Genomic DNA, 21,475 nt, shown 5'->3' on the forward strand with positions numbered 1-21,475 from the left:
ACCTTAATCCAAATCAAACCGTTACAAATACTTGTTTAAATGGTGGGATTAAAAATTAATTATAAAATCATAATACAATGGATTTTCATCTGCGAGACCAGATATTAATGAATTGGTTGCTTTATGTTTATACTGATAAATATTTTTAAACAGTTGGTAGGTAGGTAGGTGGACTCAATTTCCGCACTTAGACACGTAGTCGGTCCGTTGTGCGTAGAAGCCCTGGCTAATTTAGCCAGCCCAACTCCTTCCAGAAGCACAGAAGTCTCCCGGGCACTTCACAGGCCTCGCGGAGCGACCTCACTGTTCCGAGGATTTTTGTACGTTGATTAGCCACAGCCTCGCATTCCAGGACTACGTGGGTGACTGATTCCTCTGCGCTGAAACAGCCTCTGCACAAGGGGCTGTCTGTTGCGCCTAGGACGAAAAGATTTGTTAAGGAGACAATGGCCCGTGATTGTCCCTATGATTGTTTTGAGATTGGTTCTGTTCAGGTTTAGAAGTCGCTTAGTAAGTTGCGGGTTCACAGCCGGCAGAGCCATTTTGGACTGTTTGCAATCTACACTTCGCGACCATCGTTGATTCTGGAGTACAGTGGATCTCTGGCGAATCCAGGTTCGAACTAGCGAGAAGGGCAAGGGGAGGAGCGGATGCGGGCCAGCAGGTATCATACCAGAGCCTCTTCTCGCAAGCTCGTCGGCTGCATCGTTGCCGAGAGAGCCACTGTGTCCCTTAATCCACTGTAAGGTAACTCTATTTGTTAGAGCTATTGCCTCCAGTGCTTCGTGACACTCCAGTATTAATTTGCTGTTTGTGTTTTCGTTACCGAGCGCCATCAGCACGGATGCACTGTCCGATATGAGCTTAATGTAAAAGTCATTGACTCCCATCCGCTGTACGGCTCTGGCTGCTTCGGTTAGAGCGACACATTCACATTGGAAGATTGTGCTTTGTGTGCCCAGAGGTAGGTGTATGTTGATGTTGAGATCAAAGGAGAAAATACCAGCGCCTGAGCCACACCCTGTTTTTGAACCATCAGTGTATATACGTAGCTCATTCAGGGGCGACTGATCTTGCTCCTCTTCTCTCGGTTGTATAAGATATTTCTTGTTGAATATTAATTGATTAGTGATTCTGTCACATGGCGCAGCTATAAGAGGTTGGTACTTTATTGCCCTGTTGAGAATCACTGTGTGTGAACTGTAGTGGTTTTTTCCCCATAGGTCCAATACCATAAGCCTGATGGCCGCTAGTGCCGCCTCCTGCTGTATGTGTAGGTCTAGAGGTAAGATTTGCAGGGCTATCTCCATTGCTGCGGTCGGAGTTGTTCTCATACAACCGCTAGCAGCGGACAAAGCAAGCCTTTGGAAGCGTCCCAGTTTCGTGATCGCCATTTGAAGTTCAGATCTTGGCCACCAAACTAGGGCTCCATAGGCCAGCATTGGCCTGATTATGGCAGTGTATAGCCATAATGTTATTTTAGGCGATAAGCCCCATTTCACGCCTAGCATCTTTTTGCATTGATAGAAGGCGATCGTTGCTTTGCTCAGTTTGTGTTCTAGGTGTTTGTTCCAGAGCAGTTTACTGTCCAGAATCACACCCAAGTACTTTATTTCATTTTTGAGTTTGAGTTCTGTGTTGAAGAGTTTTGGAAGCCTGTGTGGTCCCAGAACCCTACGGTTTGTAAAGAGTATTAACTCTGTTTTTGATGGGTTGACAGATAGCTCGTGCTTGTTGCACCATCTCTCAATTACTTTGAAAGCCCTTCCCATGAGATCGCATAGGGTACTTTCAAAGCTTCCCGATATCAAGATAGCTATGTCGTCCGCATAACCCACTGTGTAGAGGTTGCCAGCGTTGAGTTCTGTGATGAGCTCGTTAACTACGAGGTTCCACAGTAGCGGCGATAAGACACCACCTTGCGGACAGCCTCTGCTGACAGATACTCCACATGTAACGAGTGCTCTGGTAATGCTCGTGAAGTTTGTTTTGTCAAAAGCGCCTTCGATGTCAATAAATGCACCAAGGGTTGACTGTTTTAACTTCAGGGAGTCGCCAATGCGAGACACAACGTTGTGGAGTGATGAATCCGTTGACTTGCCTGGGCTGTAGGCATGTTGATTTGGGTGCAGGAATTTGGATAGCGATACCTGGCTACGTATTTCCAGATCTCCAAGCCTCTCCATTGTTTTTAACAGGAAAGATGTGAGGCTTATGGGTCTGAAGGATTTCGCCTGGGTATAGTCCTCTCTGCCTGGTTTTGGGATGAATATTATTTTCACTTCCCTCCATTTCAAAGGTATGTAGCGGTGGGCTATACATGCTCGGAAGATTGAGACAAGATAGTCCACCAAAAGGTTTCCACTCCATCTTAGTAGGCCTGGGAAGATGCCATCCAGGCCAGCCGCTTTGAATGGTAGGAAGGAGTTGATTGCCCATGTTACTTTTTCATTTGTGATTATTTTGTGAGCTACATTCCAGTCTGAGTCGGTGGTGGCTCTTTCTGAGTAGGGTTGCCATGCTTGGTCGTTGGCAATTATGCAGCCTGGAAAGTGTGTTTCCATCAGTAGTTCACATGTTTCTGCATCAGTTTTTGTAAATGATTTATCAGGTTTTTTAAGACAACCGATTGAGTGATAAGGCTCACTAGAGAGGCATGATTTCACTCTGGTTGCCTGGCTGTTGCTTTCAATGCTGGTGCAGAAGTGTCTCCAGCACTCTTGCTTCCTAGAACGTAAAAGTTTTTTGAATCGTCTTCTCGCGATTGTGTACTTGTCCCAGTCGGCAGGTAAACGGGTATTTCCTGCTCTATTGAACAGCTTCCTGACCTTCTTTCGGTGTCTCTCCAGTTCGGGGCACCACCAGTTATGTCTACTCCCCCACCTAGGCATGGTAAGGGGACACGACCGTTCGAAGCTGGTCTGGAGTAGGGACGTTAGGTTATTTACATGTTTGTCTATGTCTTGTACATCAATGGTGGTTGGTATTGTTAGTTTGCTTACCTCTGAGCCGATTATACTGTAAAATTTTACTGAATTAGTTCTCCGAGGTATGCGTCGTGGTTGTGGTTTAGGTAGCTCCCCTTTGATTGTAAAGCGGATCCACCTGTGATCTGAGCATGATAGCTCTCTGGAGACATGCCAATCCTGTATGTGATCTGACAGACCAGAGGTCACCATTGTTAGATCGATTATGGTTTGCGAGCGTGCGTTGATAAAGGTTGGTTCAGAGCCGCTGTTTGCTAAGATAAGATTATTGCTAAGAATGAAGTTAAGCATATTCTCACCTCGAGCGTTGGTATTTGCATTACCCCATAGCGTGTGGTGCGCGTTGGAGTCTGCTGCGATTATAAGCTCCAGTTTCTCCCTCTCACAGTAGTCAGCCAGAAGGCCGAGTTCTGGAGTGGGCACGTCCTCGTCACCCGGTAAGTAGGCGGACGCCAGGACGATGTCTGGATGTGCGTCCCTAGGTAACCTAATGGTTGTAAGGTCCCTTGAACACAGTTCGTTAATTAGGTATGCTGGTACATGTTTAGGTATGATAATGCAGGTTCTTGGGTTACTTACTGAGGTATCCAGCAAAAGTTTACCACCGGTGTTACCCAGGCCGCATACCTTGCCATTCCTGATCCACGGCTCCTGGATCGCGGCAATGGTCTTCGGGTTGGTCTCCAGCAGTCTGCGTAGTGAAGCCGACGCTGTTTGGCTGTGCTGGAGGTTGGTCTGGATAAGGTCAGTCCGGTTAGGGGGAGGAGCGCAAACAGCTGTCGCTGAATTCACTCCCCCCTGTCTCCTGAAAGAACTCGTCATCCGAGGTTAGTTGCACCGGTGAGGGTGGTTGTTGAACTGTCTCCATGGGGACGTTTACCTCGGCACCCGCGGCTATCTCCGTCGTTGACGAGGGCGGCTTTGGCCCCGAGGATCCCGTCCCCGATGTACTGGCAGTAGTTACTGTGGCGGCAGCTACCACTGAGGGTTCATCCTTTTCCAGAATTCGGATATAGATGTTCCCCATCAGATAGTAGATGCGGCGTTCGTGTGCCTTGATCTTTGAGATCTCATATTCCGGAACACGAAGGAACAAAGATACGCCTGTCGGGTCCTGTGTTCTACGTTCGTGAGTCAGGGTCCAAGATCTGATGTTTAGGTGGCGGTTTTGCCTGGTGATCAGTTTCCGTAAAGTTTCCGTGCTACCAGTGAACTCTGGAACATGCAGTAAGCACGGCACCTTCTTCGGAATGTCTGACTGAGGCCGTACCACCAGTTTGGTGTCCGGTATCGGATTGTTGATGACATCGCATGCTCCGGTAAGCCATCCCAGCGTGTAGGTATCCTCGCACCAAGTTTTGAGGACACCATCTGAGAAGTGGGCTCTTCCCCGGAATCTGATGTCGTTTTAAACAGTTGTTATAGGTTGCGATTATATTCACTAGACGAAAACCTGTTAACACGAACTTTATACTATTATTAATTAGTTCTATAATACGATAATATCGGTTTTTGACAGATCGAACTTGTGAAATTCTAAAATTTGTTTAGTTGCGAAATGTAACGTATTGTTCGTACTAAAAGTTCGTAAAATCAAATAACGAACTGTAACAACTTTTTGTATATATTTACGTACCTTAGCAGGTTCAAGTGCGTAGGTTTTGTATTTTTTGGTCTAGTTTGTCTTTTACTTTTAATGTTTAAGTTATTTTCTCTTTGTCATTGTTATGTTTCCCTTTAAATGTTGTGCACACTTGTCATTGATGCACATGCATGTATCTTGTTTTTGTATGTCAAGTGTTTCGTTTTTGTGCCTTTTTAAATAAAATAAAATAAAAAATACCTATTTGGGGCACACGTTTTGCCAGGGAAAACTTTTTAGGAGCAACCTCACTGTTGGCCTGAAGGGACTAGAAGCTGATCTCGTGCTGTCTTGGCGAGAGTAGCTCGGCCGGAATGGGGTTGGCTGAGAGACCCTCACCCTTATCTGATTTTGCTTTGTCGTGCCCGTTGGCGTTGGCATTAGCTTCAGCGATTGGATCACCAGGATCCGTTAAGCGTCGGCGTCTTCTACGGGTGGGAATCCCTATTCTTAGTTGACGCTGACGCTGACGCTCGTAAACTCCAGATCGTGGAGGACCCGTAGCTTCTGGATAAGGGAGGGGCCATAATGCGCGAATAAATGACCTACGCTAGGGCATTAGGAGATCGCGTCTCGGTCTCGCGGGTCAGACGAGATTGTGGGAGATATTAAAGAGGTTAGAGGTTTTAACGGACTTGAGGTCTATCTTCTGCCAGTTGTCAGTTTAAAATACTTGTATCGTGAAGATTTGGAAAAAAAATACACTTCTACCTATTGGTAATTTTTTAGCTAACTTCGGAAAAGGAGGTTATCTGTTTGACCCGTTTGTTATATTGTAGGGACTATATCTTACGAGTAGACTAGTACGTGTGCTTAATTTTAATTTGATATGTATAATTCAATTCGATTGTTGAAACGCAATTGAAGAAATTGTATTTAATACGTTTAATAATTCCATGTGTAATTTTCTGTATATAAAGACTGTTTTCAGCCAACTGGCAGGAGGCTCATCTGATGTTTAGTGAAACCGCTGCCCATGGATAACTCGCGAGTGACTTGCGTCTCTTTAAAGAACTGGTACATTCTTAATTAGGTCTTTCAAGAAAAGAGACCGAATTGGTTTGGAAATACTTCAGTGGGTAACTGGTTCCCCATAGGGGTGGTCTCGGCAAAAAACTCAGTTGCAGAATACGATATTAAACCCGTATTACCTTGATGTCCGATGATAAAACTTAAGTTAGTAATCAATTACTTAGTTCATTAAAGGTAAAATATTACATTCTTAGATAATTTAAAATTATCATTTTGCCGCAAGGCAATTACGCTGAGCACGTTAGTTTTCTTAAGGCTTGTGGAGAGTTTCTTGCTAGCAGTTCTTCTATCTACGCGCTTGATTTGGGAATTGGTAATGAATGTATATTTAAATCTTTCTTTTATTGAAAATCGCGAACTTCGTTTTGCCTTAATGTGATAGTTTTATTTATTTTATTTATTAACACTGTTACATTACATTACTCTGTACTAGACTGTACGATTCTCCGCAATAAAAACCTAAGCACTTATTAAATTAAGCAGTGTTGGCCTAGTGGCTACAGCGTGCGTCTCACATCTCTAAGTTCTTAGGTTCGATCCCCGTGCACCAATGTATTTTATTTCTAAGGTCGCATTTAACATTAGCTCAAACGGTGAAGGAAAACATCGTGAGGAAACCGGCTTGCCTTAGACCCAAAAAAGTCGACGGAGTGTGTCAGACACAGAAGGCTGATCACCTACTTGCCTATTCGATTTACAAATGATCATGAAACAGATACAGAAATCTGAGGCCCAGACCTAAAAAGGTTGTAGCGCCATTAATTTATTTTTATTTTTACTGATCAAATTACTACTAAATTTTTATTTTTATGATTAATACAGTTTTTCTCTCCATAAAAACCTTCCTCAAAGTCCATTTTACGAATCATTTTCATTTATATCGAAATTCATAAGTGTTCAAAAACAATACCGATTTGTTACAATACAATACAATAATACTAGGTTGTTGTTGATGTTCATTTAAAAGGTCTCTTAATAAATTATTCGGAGCATATCGAATTTAGTTACTTCTAAAATTAATCCTTTCCTAGGAAATGTTTTTTAATCTTATTTGGTCATTAATGTTAGTGCCTTGCGGAGTCCATGAACACGTGCAACAAACACTGGTTTTTGGCAGCACTCCGATCCATTAGATTAATTAATCGGATAACGTTGGTCGATTCCGCATATATTCGAATATATGAGACATGATCAATTGTATTTACGTTTATTTTGAACCTGGCGGAATTGCCTGTATCGTTTAACCGTGAAATAATATCTGAACTTACGTGATACCCGCCCATACCGCTCATGGACACTCAATGCCAGAGAGCTCGCGAGAACTTGCCATTGGTATTAAGACCTAAGTCGCTCCATTCTAAGAGTTTTTTTTATTAGAACAGAGGGCAAACGGGCTGGAGACTTATTTGATATTGGGAGAGAGGGCTCGCGAGTGCGTTGCCGGCCTTTTAAGAATCGGTTTGCAGGCAGCTTCGTTTCTGAAGTGGAATCGCTTTAGTGCATTTCTATTCCTATCCCCTAGTGGTAGGTGTTCGTAGGTTCGATCTCTGGCTGTGGACCGGTGGACTCACTATCTATGTCACCACGTAACACTAGCTCGTACAGTAAAGGAAAAGATCACGGAACAGATTCAGAAATTGGAGGTCCTAACCTTAAAGGTGGTAGCGCTATTGGTATTATTATAAGACTACATACTTTACGTTACTTCAATAACCATGAATTATATGCATAAAAAATGTTTTCGGATTCCTCTCATAGCTTGGAAACTAAGAATAATTTACAAGTCAAAGCCGTACAAAAATTGCACTTTATGAAGTTCATTTAGTTGAATGAAATGTTTGTTTTAAAGAAAAAAAATTGTAGGACAATTAACATTTGAAGAAGGTAATATGTTGAATTAGAAGGTTCAGGGCAAAGGGCTCACTAAACAAGATAAACGTATGATGTTATTATAAGTTAGAAAGGGACAGAGATCATTTACACATCAGATGCTTTTGCGAGATCCTTTGACTTGAAACTTGTCCATTCAGCTAATTGATGAATTATACAGAGTTGTTAATCAGACACACCTCCTAAAAACTGAAATACTATTTCTTTTACATATAAAATTAGGTACTACTTCAGGTTATTTTTTACTATACGATCTCATTTAAAGAATAGTAATTTATATAAAAAGGTATACACGAAACATGCGAAAGTTTTAATTCTTTATCTGGCGGTAATAACAGCTCTATAAAATTTCGGATCTTTGATCTTTTTCCTCTTATCCCTCGGACACTCATACAATATTCAGGAGCAGGTACATTACCTTTCAGGTAATTAGACACTTCACACATAGTGAACGGATTAATGTTTAACGAGGGATAGTTTAAATCGTAATAACTACATTTAACTGTTATTGTGTGGGCCTGGGTATCCGGAAGCTATATCCAGGATGCTCCCTTCCCTCGGTGACATAATATGCGCTGGTTCGGCTGTCGCGTATCAGTATAATAAAAAGAAGTAAATGCGGTATATATTTAGTGCGCACGCGACAGCGGTTCAAATTTCACTCCCTTGCGCCATTACGCCGGGACACCACCTCCTATCTCCGGTTCGTGTGTCAAAGTCAAATCGACTATTGTCATCCTTCTTTGATTGACACCGATTTAGCGCGAACAGTTGTCAACAAAATAAGGTTAATAAAGAGCAATATAGTCCAGTGTAGTGAAAACACTTTTTTAATGTGGAAAAGCACGCGAAACGCCGGGAAAAATTTAATGTATGTAAAATAATTATAAGTTTATAATAATGAATTTAAAGTGTTTTCTTTAAATTAATTATGTAGTTATTAATATTAACTAGCAGCGTATTTTTTCAAATGACATAAACGACATCTGTGTTTTTAAATAAGAAACAAATTCAAATATTAAATCATTTATTCATATATTCAATGTACACTTATGAACTGAATTTCCCGCCACTTCTCAAATCAAGGGCGTAGAATGGAAGAGAAGAACTGGCAATAAGCTCTTCGCCACTCTTTTTAATCACCTACAACCATAACACCATGGTCTAAACAACATTATCGTAACCCCCAAAGAAATGTTCAATATAATAATGATAACGTTTTTATATTATATATGATAGGAAACGTCTTAAACCTATCCAGTGATAACATATAAACCTTTTTAATTATTGTATTGATAAAGCGTTGCTTAAAACATCTAAAAGTTAGTGAGAAGCAAAACAAGAATAGACTCATATTTGATAATTCTAAACGAAAAATTGATTTTATTTACTTAAGAAGCGTAAAATAATTATACAGACACAATTGTTATACAAGCTGTAAGCTTCAAAAGACATGTTTTAAATTTCTCTTTTTATAATAGTGTTTAGGTATGTCAGATTCGCAATCAGCATTAACAAATCAGGCGAATTCGGTCGAGTAAATGTGAAATTTCTCCACCAAAATTCTGATTGGAGCCCGCCGTTTAACGCAAGAGTGCAAATGAACGGCTCAACTGATCGACAATTTATTTCGACGAGTTTGCACTAACCCCCATTTTCGTAACTTTATTCAACGGAAACGCAAAAAAGCTTATTATTAGTAAATTGCTTATAGTGGCCCAATTCCTGCAAAAAAGTGTCTGTTTTATTTCTTCACCTGATCGAAGAACTTTGGATTTTTCGCCCTCTCTGTTAAGCATTAAGTCGGTGAATCTGTTTGGATATTATATATGTCAGGAAATAGTAGTTACATAAGGTTTTTAGACAATGTACAATATTGTATTAAGAAAATTATCAGTGTATACAGAATATCGTGATTATTTACTTTTCTTAATAAGCAGGTAGATAGGTGACATATCTAAGGCCAGCCTCACGAGTCATAAATGCCCACATAGAAACTCAATTGGTGCACAGCCGGGGATCGAACCTACGATATTGAGAAGCATTTAAATATTTGTTTTTATTTACCGAATGATTAAATTTGTAAAATTCTTATAAAATTTATTTGATTAAGATGACTAAAAAAGTTTTTATATGCCAATGTTGGTTATATATGATTATGTTCTTTTTTATTTGAAATTATATGGAATGCGAGATGAAATCTTTGAATTTGGTGCATTTGTTTCGTCTGTCTAGTTGGTTGAGGACGTGAAGTTGGTCTATATTTTTTCAAGGAAAGATTATTTAAGTTCTAATATAAAATAAGATGAGGGAAATCGTACATATACAGGCTGGTCAGTGTGGTAATCAGATAGGTGCTAAGGTATGTATATTTTTCGACACGAAAAGAACATAATTTTCCAGCCCATTAAAAACATTAAAAGCAACATAATTTCGTCTAGCTAATATAATACCGTGCAGTAACATAAATCGTCGGTTTCCAGTTCTGGGAGGTGATATCGGACGAGCATGGCATTGATCCAACTGGCACATACCACGGCGATTCCGACCTTCAGTTAGAGCGTATTAATGTGTACTACAACGAGGCAACCGGAGGCAAATATGTGCCTAGAGCTATCTTGGTCGATCTGGAACCTGGCACTATGGATTCCGTCCGCTCTGGACCATTTGGGCAAATTTTTCGGCCAGATAACTTCGTCTTCGGACAATCTGGTGCAGGCAATAACTGGGCTAAGGGTCACTATACAGAGGGTGCAGAATTGGTTGATTCTGTATTAGATGTTGTAAGAAAAGAAGCGGAGGGATGTGATTGCCTTCAAGGCTTCCAGCTTACACATTCACTGGGTGGTGGGACCGGCGCTGGATTAGGAACGCTACTCATTTCAAAGATCCGTGAAGAATATCCTGACCGTATCATGAATACTTTCAGTGTTGTACCGTCACCAAAAGTATCAGATACAGTAGTCGAACCATACAACGCAACTCTATCTGTACATCAGCTGGTAGAAAATACTGATGAATCCTATTGTATTGACAATGAGGCACTATATGATATTTGTTTCAGAACCCTAAAACTAACGACCCCGACGTATGGTGACTTGAATCACCTTGTATCTGCAACTATGTCAGGTGTAACTACGTGTCTCAGATTCCCTGGTCAATTAAATGCTGATTTGAGGAAATTAGCTGTGAACATGGTACCTTTTCCTCGGCTTCACTTCTTTATTCCTGGGTTTGCTCCTTTAACATCTAGAGGCAGTCAACAGTATAGAGCTTTGACTGTTCCGGAATTGACACAGCAAATGTTTGACGCGAAGAATATGATGGCTGCTTGTGATCCACGTCACGGAAGGTATTTGACAGTTGCTGCTATATTCAGAGGACGTATGTCAATGAAAGAGGTGGATGAACAAATGATGAATATTCAAAATAAGAACTCTTCTTACTTCGTGGAATGGATTCCGAATAATGTTAAGACAGCCGTTTGTGACATTCCGCCTCGAGGTTTGAAAATGTCGGCAACGTTCATTGGAAATTCCACGGCTATCCAGGAGCTGTTTAAGCGTATTTCTGAGCAGTTTACTGCTATGTTCAGACGTAAAGCTTTTCTACATTGGTATACTGGTGAAGGTATGGATGAAATGGAGTTTACTGAAGCGGAGAGTAACATGAATGATCTAGTGTCTGAGTATCAGCAATACCAAGACGCCACTGCTGAGGAAGAAGGCGAATTTGATGAAGAAGAGGAGGGTGGAGATGAAGGAGACTAGACTGTTCTAAGATTCTTTTATCGATTTATTTTATTAAAATATTTGATTGCGCTTTATAATTTTTTTATTGCCTACTTTAAGATTTGTGATGACTCACTTTGGATTATCTTTTTAATACTGTATGGCGTCACAATTTAACTACGATATGATGAGAACTAGACATCTGACCCATATACGGTTGTAGTGTTACTAGATTATTATTACTTTATAATAAATAAAAAATGGTTCATAAAATCTTTCACAATCACCGTACACCGAAGTTTGCGGTAAGTCAAAATAGGCAAAACTCATTTTAAAATATTTGTTATTCGAATTATATTATCATTTATCAATACTTGTACTAAAGTACTTAGATATTCTTACTGAAATAACATACTAACAGTTCGTCAAACTGAATTCTCAATACTCAATTAAAAGCAGGTATGTACTACTTGTATATTCAGAACTCCAATCTACAATTCTTGCATAAAACATGGGAAATTCTCAGAATCCTTTCATGGAATTATGAACGAATGGTTGAAACCGATTTTAAATTAGCCTAGCCTACAACCTTAGTTAATTTAGCGATAAGTGTCAGATTCGGTATTTCTTTATTAAAATAAAATGTTGTGTGTGCTACACAGAATAATGCTGACCCAGTTACAACCACAACACACACATTACACATTTAAAATGTACCTTATTCCTAAAAGAAAAAATTGATCTTTTTATTTTTTCTGTGTGTAGAAACTAACACAACAGAAGTGTATGTGTTTCGTAAGTAATAAATTTTATGTTAAAAAAAATTGCCCATACGAAAGTACTCGTGATTCTTAATAGAAGATTTTTCTATAGAGAAAAAGAATTAAGTAAGAAATTGCTACATTGGAATTGAAGAATTATAATATCTTATATATAATCTTGCCAATTTAGTGTGTTATCATAGATTAATAATAAGGCAATGTGGTTCGTAATATTACACATAAGCGTCCGTTACTTGAATTTGAATAGGCTATATTAGCTTGACAACCGTGTCTTCATATTTATTTTATTTACAGAATAGTTTAGAATGTGACAATAGCCAGCTTGGAGCTCGCAGTAGTAATCAGTGAGACAAATAACTACATACGTTCATAGGCCTTATAAAACAGTCCATAGATGTTGTAGTGAGTAAATAATATATCATTTGCGACCTATTTATTTAAATTGATAATCGAATCTTGTGACTCGTCATTTAGTTTGTGGTATTTTTATATCAAAAGGAGCCGTGTTGGCTTAGTGGCTACAGTGTGCGACTCTCATCTCAGAGGTTGTAGGTTTGATCCCCAGCTGTGCACCAATGGATTTTCTTTCTAAGTGCGCATTTAACATTAGCTCGGACCGTAACCGGCTTGCCTTAGACCCAAAAAAGTCGACGGCGTGTGTCAGGCACAGAAAGCTGATCACCTACTTGCCTAATCGATTTACAAATGATCATGAAACAGATACAGAAATCTGAGGCCCAGACCTAAAAAGAGCGAAAATAGCTGTTTTTAGTTAGTGTAGGTGTAGAAACTGTGATCCAATCGCGACCTGACAGACGCAGCCAGATGTGATAATTCTATAATCCCACATAACAGCGTCAGGCTTAGCCTATACACTGACTGTTGATGAGATTTTAAACTACAAACTCTGAACTGTAGCCAATATTTACTATTAAAAACAAAACAAAAACTATACGTAAAACTATGATAAGTTCTCAATTCGTAAATTATAATTAATAAAAATGACACCACAGATGAAGATGAAGAAGCTTTTAATGAGGTACACGTTTTATGGTGTTAGAGAGTCAATGGAAAACATGTATGATAAGATCTTAATATTTGTTAAGAATTCACACATTGCCGTTGATATAACTACATTTGATGTTCTGTGAAACATTTTTTTTAACTCGGAACTTAGAGAAACTTCACCTACATTTCTTCAAGTACAGGAATGTTTCTGCCGCTCTATCGCAGTAATTGATACTTTAAACCATGCACAAAATATTGTAAAATAAGCTCAACGAACTAGTAACATTTAAATACAACTCAACGTAGATCCCCCTTTGAGTCAGTTTAAAAGTATAAGTACGAGTACCTATTGAACCTGCATGTACCAAGTTAATTTAAGTTCTTTAGAACAAATTCAAATTTCGAATGCCAGTACCTGTACAACCCTTGTTAACTGCCATCCGCAAGGTCTTTACATTCGCTTGACTTAACATTGTTTTGTTAAATTTGAACATCGTATTTCACTGCGCTGCACACGTATACATTTTTTTAGATCGTAATGGGTGAGATTAAAACAAGCACTATATTTGATTAATGACTTAAATTACTGTATTTGTTTTCTTGATTATTTCAATAGGCAAGTGGATCTATTATTTTGTACTAGACATACCTTAGGAACAAGAGTAAAGTAAAATCAAAGAAAAATCATTTACACTTTACGGGAATGCTAATGAAAAGCTTAATTTTAATTTTGAGGAATAATATTTTAATTATAGGTGGGAAAGTTCCTTTAAATACATACAATTTTTTAAAATCAGTTTTATTAATTATATTAAATGACTTATAAACATTTCAATTCGAACGCGCTTAGATCAAACGTTACATCACGAAATCCAGAAAAAACTTAAAGGCTTTTATTTTCGGTAAACCGAAAATAAATGTATCAAATTAGAAACAAGCCTACGACTATTGATCCTTTCGTGAAATAGTCAAGTCCGCTATTTTCAGTCCAGGTAATTGTTAAGTTTAGGTTATGAATCGATATTTATTTTAAGGAACAAATATATATTTCAATTGTTGACATGATTTTTACTTAGTCTACCTTTTTGGTAGCTACATATAGAATTTTGCTATGCTCCACATTGTGCCATCACATGCCCCACAGAATGTCCGCTTTCTGGTATAGAAACCTAAGTACTAAACAAAACTGAAGTTTTTTTTAAATATTATTTCTATAAAAACCTTCGTCAGAGTTCACGGCATAAATTTAAAAAAATATTCAAACTGATCCACCACCATCGCCTTTCGCTCTTAGCACTATATTTTGATTTGTACAGATGTATTCACATTGATAAAAATAAAAGCAAACTGAAATCATAAGAAATGTCAATGTCACTCACATAATATAACACATCTAAAAAAATCGTTATTTAAATTTCGAATCAAACTCAACCATAGATACGCATATGTTACGAATTACGGCACTAAAACTTGTTTTTTTATAAGTTGATTTGTCTAACTGTTCAGTGTTTGTTCAATTTACGTAATTATTTATATTACAAGTGTTTTGGTACTTCCAACGTCGCTGTCCGTACTTCGCTGTATTGCGCTACTTATTCGTTGAGCTAGGAAACCACCAGCTCTAAGGTCACCGGTACTATCTACCAGGCGCAAACTTAAATCTTTAATAAGCGCCTGTGCACTTGAACCCCACGGGCCAAGAGTCTCTACTCCAAAGGGAACAAAATCAAAGTTGGAGGAAAGACTCTTATATTTGTGCCGTTTTTTATTGTTTGCATGCTCTGCAGCTGCAGAGCTATCTTGCTTTCTTGTTTGTACGAAGGAGACGAGGCAAACATGTCCACACAAGTACCATCCCATATTGAACCCCGTCCCTTTTCCAAGGGGAATAAAAACTTCGGCGCAGCAACTGCATGTTATTTTATTATAATTATTCGATAATGAAGTATTGATAGTTTATTGTATGTATATTTTCAGTTGAATCAAAAGGTTTTATCAGAAGTATCACGTTACGTTTTTGTAAGTTGTAAGACAATTACCAAAGCAAGAAATCAATATTAATCAATAGTTTCTTATTAGGCTCACGTATGTTACTTATTCAAGTATACCTTAATTACCTTCTACTACGTCTAATCGCCCGTCTGACCTTACTATCCTTGAAACACACATTATTGTAAATTAACGTATTGATACACGATACAAGTACATAGATAATAGACGATAATTTGTCGGTTAATTATTATACATTCTGTTATATTGTATTAAATTGTCTATAACCGTTAGAGATATGTTACTTACAAAGCGTTTTCGAAATTAGTTGCCCAATTAGTTAAGAAATAATTTTGAGTTTGCGTTTTTACTAAATGGTTCAATTAGTATTGATCTCTTTATCAATTACTCAGAGTACGGCCGTAAGTTACAACAATCGTTAAGTTTGTTAACTATTGTAAGTATTTGGAAAATTATCTAAATATTCCAAATACTTCATCTATTAATTTTTAAGCTTATAGTACGTGAGTGTACGTACCAGTAGCTACGACGCGTAAACATTTATCTTTCCATAAAAGGCTGTCAAATTTGATTAATAGCAGTACTATTTATTATTACTTCGTAATAGATTTGGTAAATATTTTTGTTTATATAAATATTTTAACATAACTATTATACCGACTGAAACTTAAACAAGCAACGATTGAAATGGTTACCAAAATAATTTGATTAAATTTATTCTCCCTAAGTTCGTCGCAAATTTCAATCTTAAAAAATAGAAATAATATGGATTTAATAATATGATGTTTTAAAATTAATAATTTTTTTTCAGGGCCGGGTATAAAAGGTACCATGGCGATACTCAACTGTTTACTGGCGCGACAACTCTGCTTCGAAGATGCCTCCTGCTCCGCCATTTTGGAAATAATACCGCGCGTCTGTGGATCCGAACTCGGTACGTAATTATATTCACTCATTACGTGTTTAGTTAATAAAGGCGGGTTTATAAGAAATAATATTACGCTAAGTAATGATAAACTAGGAATAACTTAAAATTTTATAATCAAGAATAAATATATAATACTAATATCTGCCAATGGAACAAAATGCGTTTTAGTACAGGTTTCATTTGAAACTGATACTGGCCATTGACGATGAAGATGATGCACAAGCTAATGAACAGAAACAAGAAGAACAAATGTATTCCATAACATTTTAAAGAGGTATGTCAGGTATTGCAAAACTGACAGATTTACGCTCACAAAGCTTATTTTAGGTATAGATTATAGATTTGACATACAGGATAAGTCACTCAGCGGTAAGGCCTTTATCCTTATTAATTTTTCTTGTTAGCAAATTTAATGGCATTTATTCTCACAATTTGATGCGAGATCACCATTAGTTCAATAAGGCTGTTAACCAACTTGCACATTGAAATCGGTGTCTTTAAGTGGACATCAATCTTCAGACTAATCGTGACGAATAACACAAATAAAATTAGGCAAAGGCGCGAGGAATAAGCTTCGTTGATCGATCGCTTAAATTAGCTTTACGGGACGCTATTGTTGTTCTATCATTAGTTATTGTAATTTCACGGTTTAATAATATAACCGTTAGTAAAATTTTCACATTTCATCTAATGTGGGTAAAAGATAGCTTTTTCTTTTGAGCCACAGAAGCACTTAATTGTTGGAGTTGTCAGGTAATTATTACTACACTGTCGGTAACTCTGATAATTAATATTTCAAACATAATATATTTTTATAACAAAGTATTGATCTAAAGACATAAGTATGTATATGATATATGTACATCCTACGACGTTATTTACAGTTCATCTACTCAGCCCAATTGCAATATTTACGTAAATTTTTGCCCTTTTCTTAAAGAAGAAAAAGAAACACCCTTAGATCATAGAATTCCAAGGGTGATAGAAAATGCTATATTTTTACAAGATATTAAAGAAACACTAAATGGATGTGTCTGTCTCGTTATTGTATTTGAGCTTTCAAGCTCAGGGGATCTTGAGATAATATCTAGCAAACTCCATTTATAACCTAGGTTTTTGTGAAAAGATCTTCACCTAATATTTCTATTGAAGAAAGAATGAATGAATGCTGTGTTACATAATAAATAAAAATGAATCGCAACATATGTTTCTAAGTGCAAAACTTTAAGACGGCTGACCAATTCGAATAGTTTTTGTTTATTCCTTGAACTCTGAGGATGTATGGAGAAAAAATATGGAAATTTAGTAGCTAAGTTTTTATTCCAGAAAAGCAAATAGTGTCTATAATATTCCTATATAAAATGTTCCTTTTATGTAGGAACATTTTTCTATGCAAACAAATAAATAAAAATATAAACTACGAAAGTAATAAAACCTTGACAATTACATATATAAAAGGACATATAGGTATATTGATAAGCTGACAGAAAGAGATGACTTAAATTCGGCAGTTTACCTATGAAATGTTGTATGTCTGTGAAGATTGCTTTTTTTTTACTTTATTACACTTTTACTGTACTGTTTGCTGTCCTATTAAGTATTGATCAGAAATACTACTTCAACTACTAGTCGGAATTTGTGCTTCATCATCGGTTATGTGAACGATATATATATCTACAGTATACTCCAGCACGATATTAACAAAAAATTGCTTCAAACTAGGACATAAAAGTATGTTCCGGAAGGTACCAACATCGTAGGTAGGTACAATAACCAGATTAGGATAATTAAAATAAGTAGTTGTTTCGGTTAAGCACATTTCATGTGATAGGGTGGTATCCTTGAGAGAATGAAATCTTAATTTATATAGATCATTAATCCCAAAAGGCCAAAATCTAATCTAAATTTGAGCTTTTTGAAGCACACTAATTAGCACAATCACAAAAACGGAGCTTTATACGAACAGAAACATTCAGAATGAGCTTTTATATTTTTTAACATATTCTAAAGAACAATACAGGTGTGAAAATATTAATACACCGTATAACAAAAGAGGTTTAACAATGGTTAGTTTTTTCGACCTTATTGCCTAGTAATAAGGTTGAAGCGGTCAAGGAAATATAACAATAGACCGTAAGGAGGTCAGGAGGGCAAGCTTAGTCACCCAAATTAAAAGAATGATCGACTTTGTGAGTTTTACTGTGATTTATGTGGTTTATGAGGTTGTTGTTCTCAATTTATTTATGCCTTCAGTCATAGTCATTAGAACTATACCTAAAAGCATACGTATATATTACTTTATCAACTTGTTTATTTTGAGAAAATCTCACAATGACCACCTTGTTTTCATAGGACGTTTTTATATTAAATAAATTTGAAAAATAAAGTGTCCCAATTTCCAAGCGCATGTCGGACTCACCCGGTTGAGAATGTGTCGAAGATGAGTTGCATACATTGGTGCATATATTATATCAAAAAAAAATATCATTTGAATTTTGACCTCTATTGTCTGTGCGTTTGAGAAACAATTATGACTTTTATGATATCATGTTTTGAACTTGATTTGACATCCTTTGGTTAAACGTCCCAAATATGGAAAGCATATGAGGTATATTTTGTATTACATTTTATTATTCGTATGGATTGCTGAAGTCCCGAGCAAAATGGTCACATGGAAGAATTCATAACGAGAAACCTGTTACGGTTTGGCACCGCTAGACAAATTAATATTTAAGAAATAATAATCTTAAGTTACTTGAAAGTAATGTTGGATTATATTAGTAAAAGATTTTTCAAATCGGTCCAGTATTTTTTGGGTTTTTATGACGAAAATAAAAAAATTGGGGTGGATTATATACAGTTTCCTTATATTGTATTTTATATATTTACCAGATAGCCCGGTGGACTGTGTATCATACCTACGTATATTTGTATCAAAATTTTTGAAACAGACCATAGGGTAGGAGTAGGAGAATCTATAATTATCGACAAGCAAGAGACAATCATTTTTTACTAATTATTTATGTTTAACGATAAACCTTCCCTGATCTTCCACAAATATGTCCAAATTATTTGCCAAATCAGTACAGCTCTTGAGTTTTAGCAAGACAATCACAACAATATATATATAGATGGCCGCACGAATAAAACGCTCAGCAAGAAAACTTAACTTATATATAGTAATTAAAGGACTTAAAAACACCATCTTTGTTTCTCACAAGCGTTTATTTTATACAATGTCTAAGCTGAAAAGGCTGTCGACGGTTGGGCATTCGTCTCCCTCTATATTTTACGAGATCCTCAGACAGTGTTCTGCTATATTATCTTTATACAAGGGATGAATCTCTCGATGGACGCAATTTCACCGAAGTGAACGCAACATAAATTAATATTGTCAAATTTTTAGTTCCCGCGAACACTATACGTTTAAATAACAGTTCAAAAATCATCGTCGTGATGAACGTCAATAAAGAAATACTTCCAATTTTACATTTACTACCAGTTCTCAAGTCAAGGGAGGGCGTAGAACGGACGAGAAGAACTGGAGATAAACTCTCTGCCGTTCTTTTAAATCTTGATCGCATATAAGGTATACATGATTTTTTGAAATACTTATATAGCTTGGCTACGATTGCACTTAGCACATTATTTAAGTGTTTAAATAGAAAGTACAAATTGTTCGCTGTACTTTAACTCTTAGATATGGTATAATCATATAATCGAAATTCATGCGACAAAAGTGCGTTAATAATAAATAAATTTTATCTAATAAAGTGTAAGATTAGGTATTTATCCTAACAATTACACTCTTCTATTCTCTTCTTCTTCTATGCTTAATAATTAACAACAATATTAATATGATTAAATGTTGAACAAAAAAGTTATATTTGCTATCAGCCGTTGGTTCATTCTTTTTATAACACATAAAATAAACAAATATTAACGCGGCATTATTTACATAATTCAATAACAAACATATATGGAAAGATATATTATAAGTTTTGTTGAAAAGGTGACCAAAGACAATATGAAATAAAATACAGATTTCTTTTTAATATGCATTCAAATTTTCACAATATATAATATTTAATTGTTAACCTGTGTCCATAGTATTACTTGAACTACAGTGTTATAGACAGCCGGAACTATTTTGAAAGGGGTTCGTGGTTGTATCCAGAATGTGGGCTCATGCATAATAGTTTTGGCTTAACAAAAGCTCTCACTTGTTGACAAACAAGATTCCTTACAATATGTGCTCTACTATCTCAAAAATAATTGCCAAAATATATTTAGCTGTATATACAGTAAGTGTACGAATAATAGTTATCAAGTAAGTAAATAATGCAGTCTAAATAACTGATTAATTTTGTACGTTACTATATATTCCATTAATAATGAATATTCAATTAATAATAATGGTAAATGTGGCAACATTCGTACTTATTTGTAACCTAAATCTCATTGCAAATTTTATTTTCCAATTATTTAGAAAAAGGCTAATCGCCTATCTTTTTCCGTGCACAATGGCTTAACAACAGTAATTATATAATTAACATTAAATCATTTCAAGAAAGAAAGGAAGGATAAATTTGTTTATTTCATTTTACATACAGTAAAATGTTTGATGCAATAATATTGACTATAATTCAAGTGCCTAAGTAAAACCTGTCACATATTAAACTAAAGCCGTAGTTTGACAGGTTTAAAAGGTGTAGTTTCAGGTTAGTTAAAATATGAGAGCTGAGAGAATTTTGTTAATATACTTTTGTTTATAAGAATGTGGTTAACGTCAAAAAGGCCTACCGTTGGGTGAATTAATGGATGGCCAGTATATTTAAAATAGTAATTAAATAATTAATATTAAAGTTATATATCAAAAAATTGGTGTCTAAAATTAAATTCACATACTGATTTATACAATTCTTCTGTAAAGTCTATGTCAATAAAAATCTATTTAAGCTCTCTATTTATTATATTTGTATGTATAAGCCTGCTAAGATCCTAAAGAATCATGTATCCTCATTTATACTAAAATAAATATCGACAAAAATTAGTACCATTAACAAAGGTTTTAAGTTATTCAGTAAATAATTTTGCCCTCACAAGACTCGCTCGTTAAAATGTTTCTACAATTAGAAAAGAAAATCTCCAGAGAAACATCATTAATTAATGTTATACGAGTACTTTGATTCAAATTCCCAATTTTTTAATCTTAAATATAACATTTTCTTTAATATTAAACAGAAATGTTACGAATGTATCTGGTACTTTCAAATTTCACCAAAACTGTTTCAATATTATATGAGACTTATAGACTATGTAATTATGACGCTGGCGATATTAGTTTTGATTTCCGGTTAGAGCGATTATGTAATTTGCGATTTGTTTTCCTTCTCTGGAAGTTTGAGCTAAATAATGAGGGGATCGACACTACATAACACCATTATGTCAATTACTTTATTAAA

At 36.4% G+C, this 21,475-nt stretch overlaps 2 protein-coding genes across 3 annotated transcripts in view; both read left to right on the top strand.

The window, feature by feature from the left end:
- LOC123715790 overlaps nucleotides 1-21,475 on the top strand; it is a 121,495-nt gene that overhangs the window by 71,229 nt on the left and 28,791 nt on the right. For both annotated transcript variants that reach the window (XM_045671094.1, XM_045671095.1), the window contains exon 2: nucleotides 15,894-16,016. In XM_045671094.1, coding sequence (XP_045527050.1) covers nucleotides 15,894-16,016 — 123 coding nt within the window. The remainder of the gene's footprint in view (nucleotides 1-15,893; nucleotides 16,017-21,475) is intronic.
- On the top strand, nucleotides 9,755-11,377 carry LOC123715791 (tubulin beta chain). The gene is made up of 2 exons (XM_045671099.1): nucleotides 9,755-9,913; nucleotides 10,035-11,377. Exons 1-2 carry the CDS (start codon nucleotides 9,857-9,859, stop codon nucleotides 11,319-11,321), a joined length of 1,344 nt encoding a protein of 447 aa, XP_045527055.1. The 5' UTR covers nucleotides 9,755-9,856; the 3' UTR covers nucleotides 11,322-11,377.

Source organism: Pieris brassicae, chromosome 10 (genome assembly GCF_905147105.1).
Source record: "Pieris brassicae chromosome 10, ilPieBrab1.1, whole genome shotgun sequence".
Lineage (NCBI taxonomy): Eukaryota > Metazoa > Arthropoda > Insecta > Lepidoptera > Pieridae > Pieris > Pieris brassicae.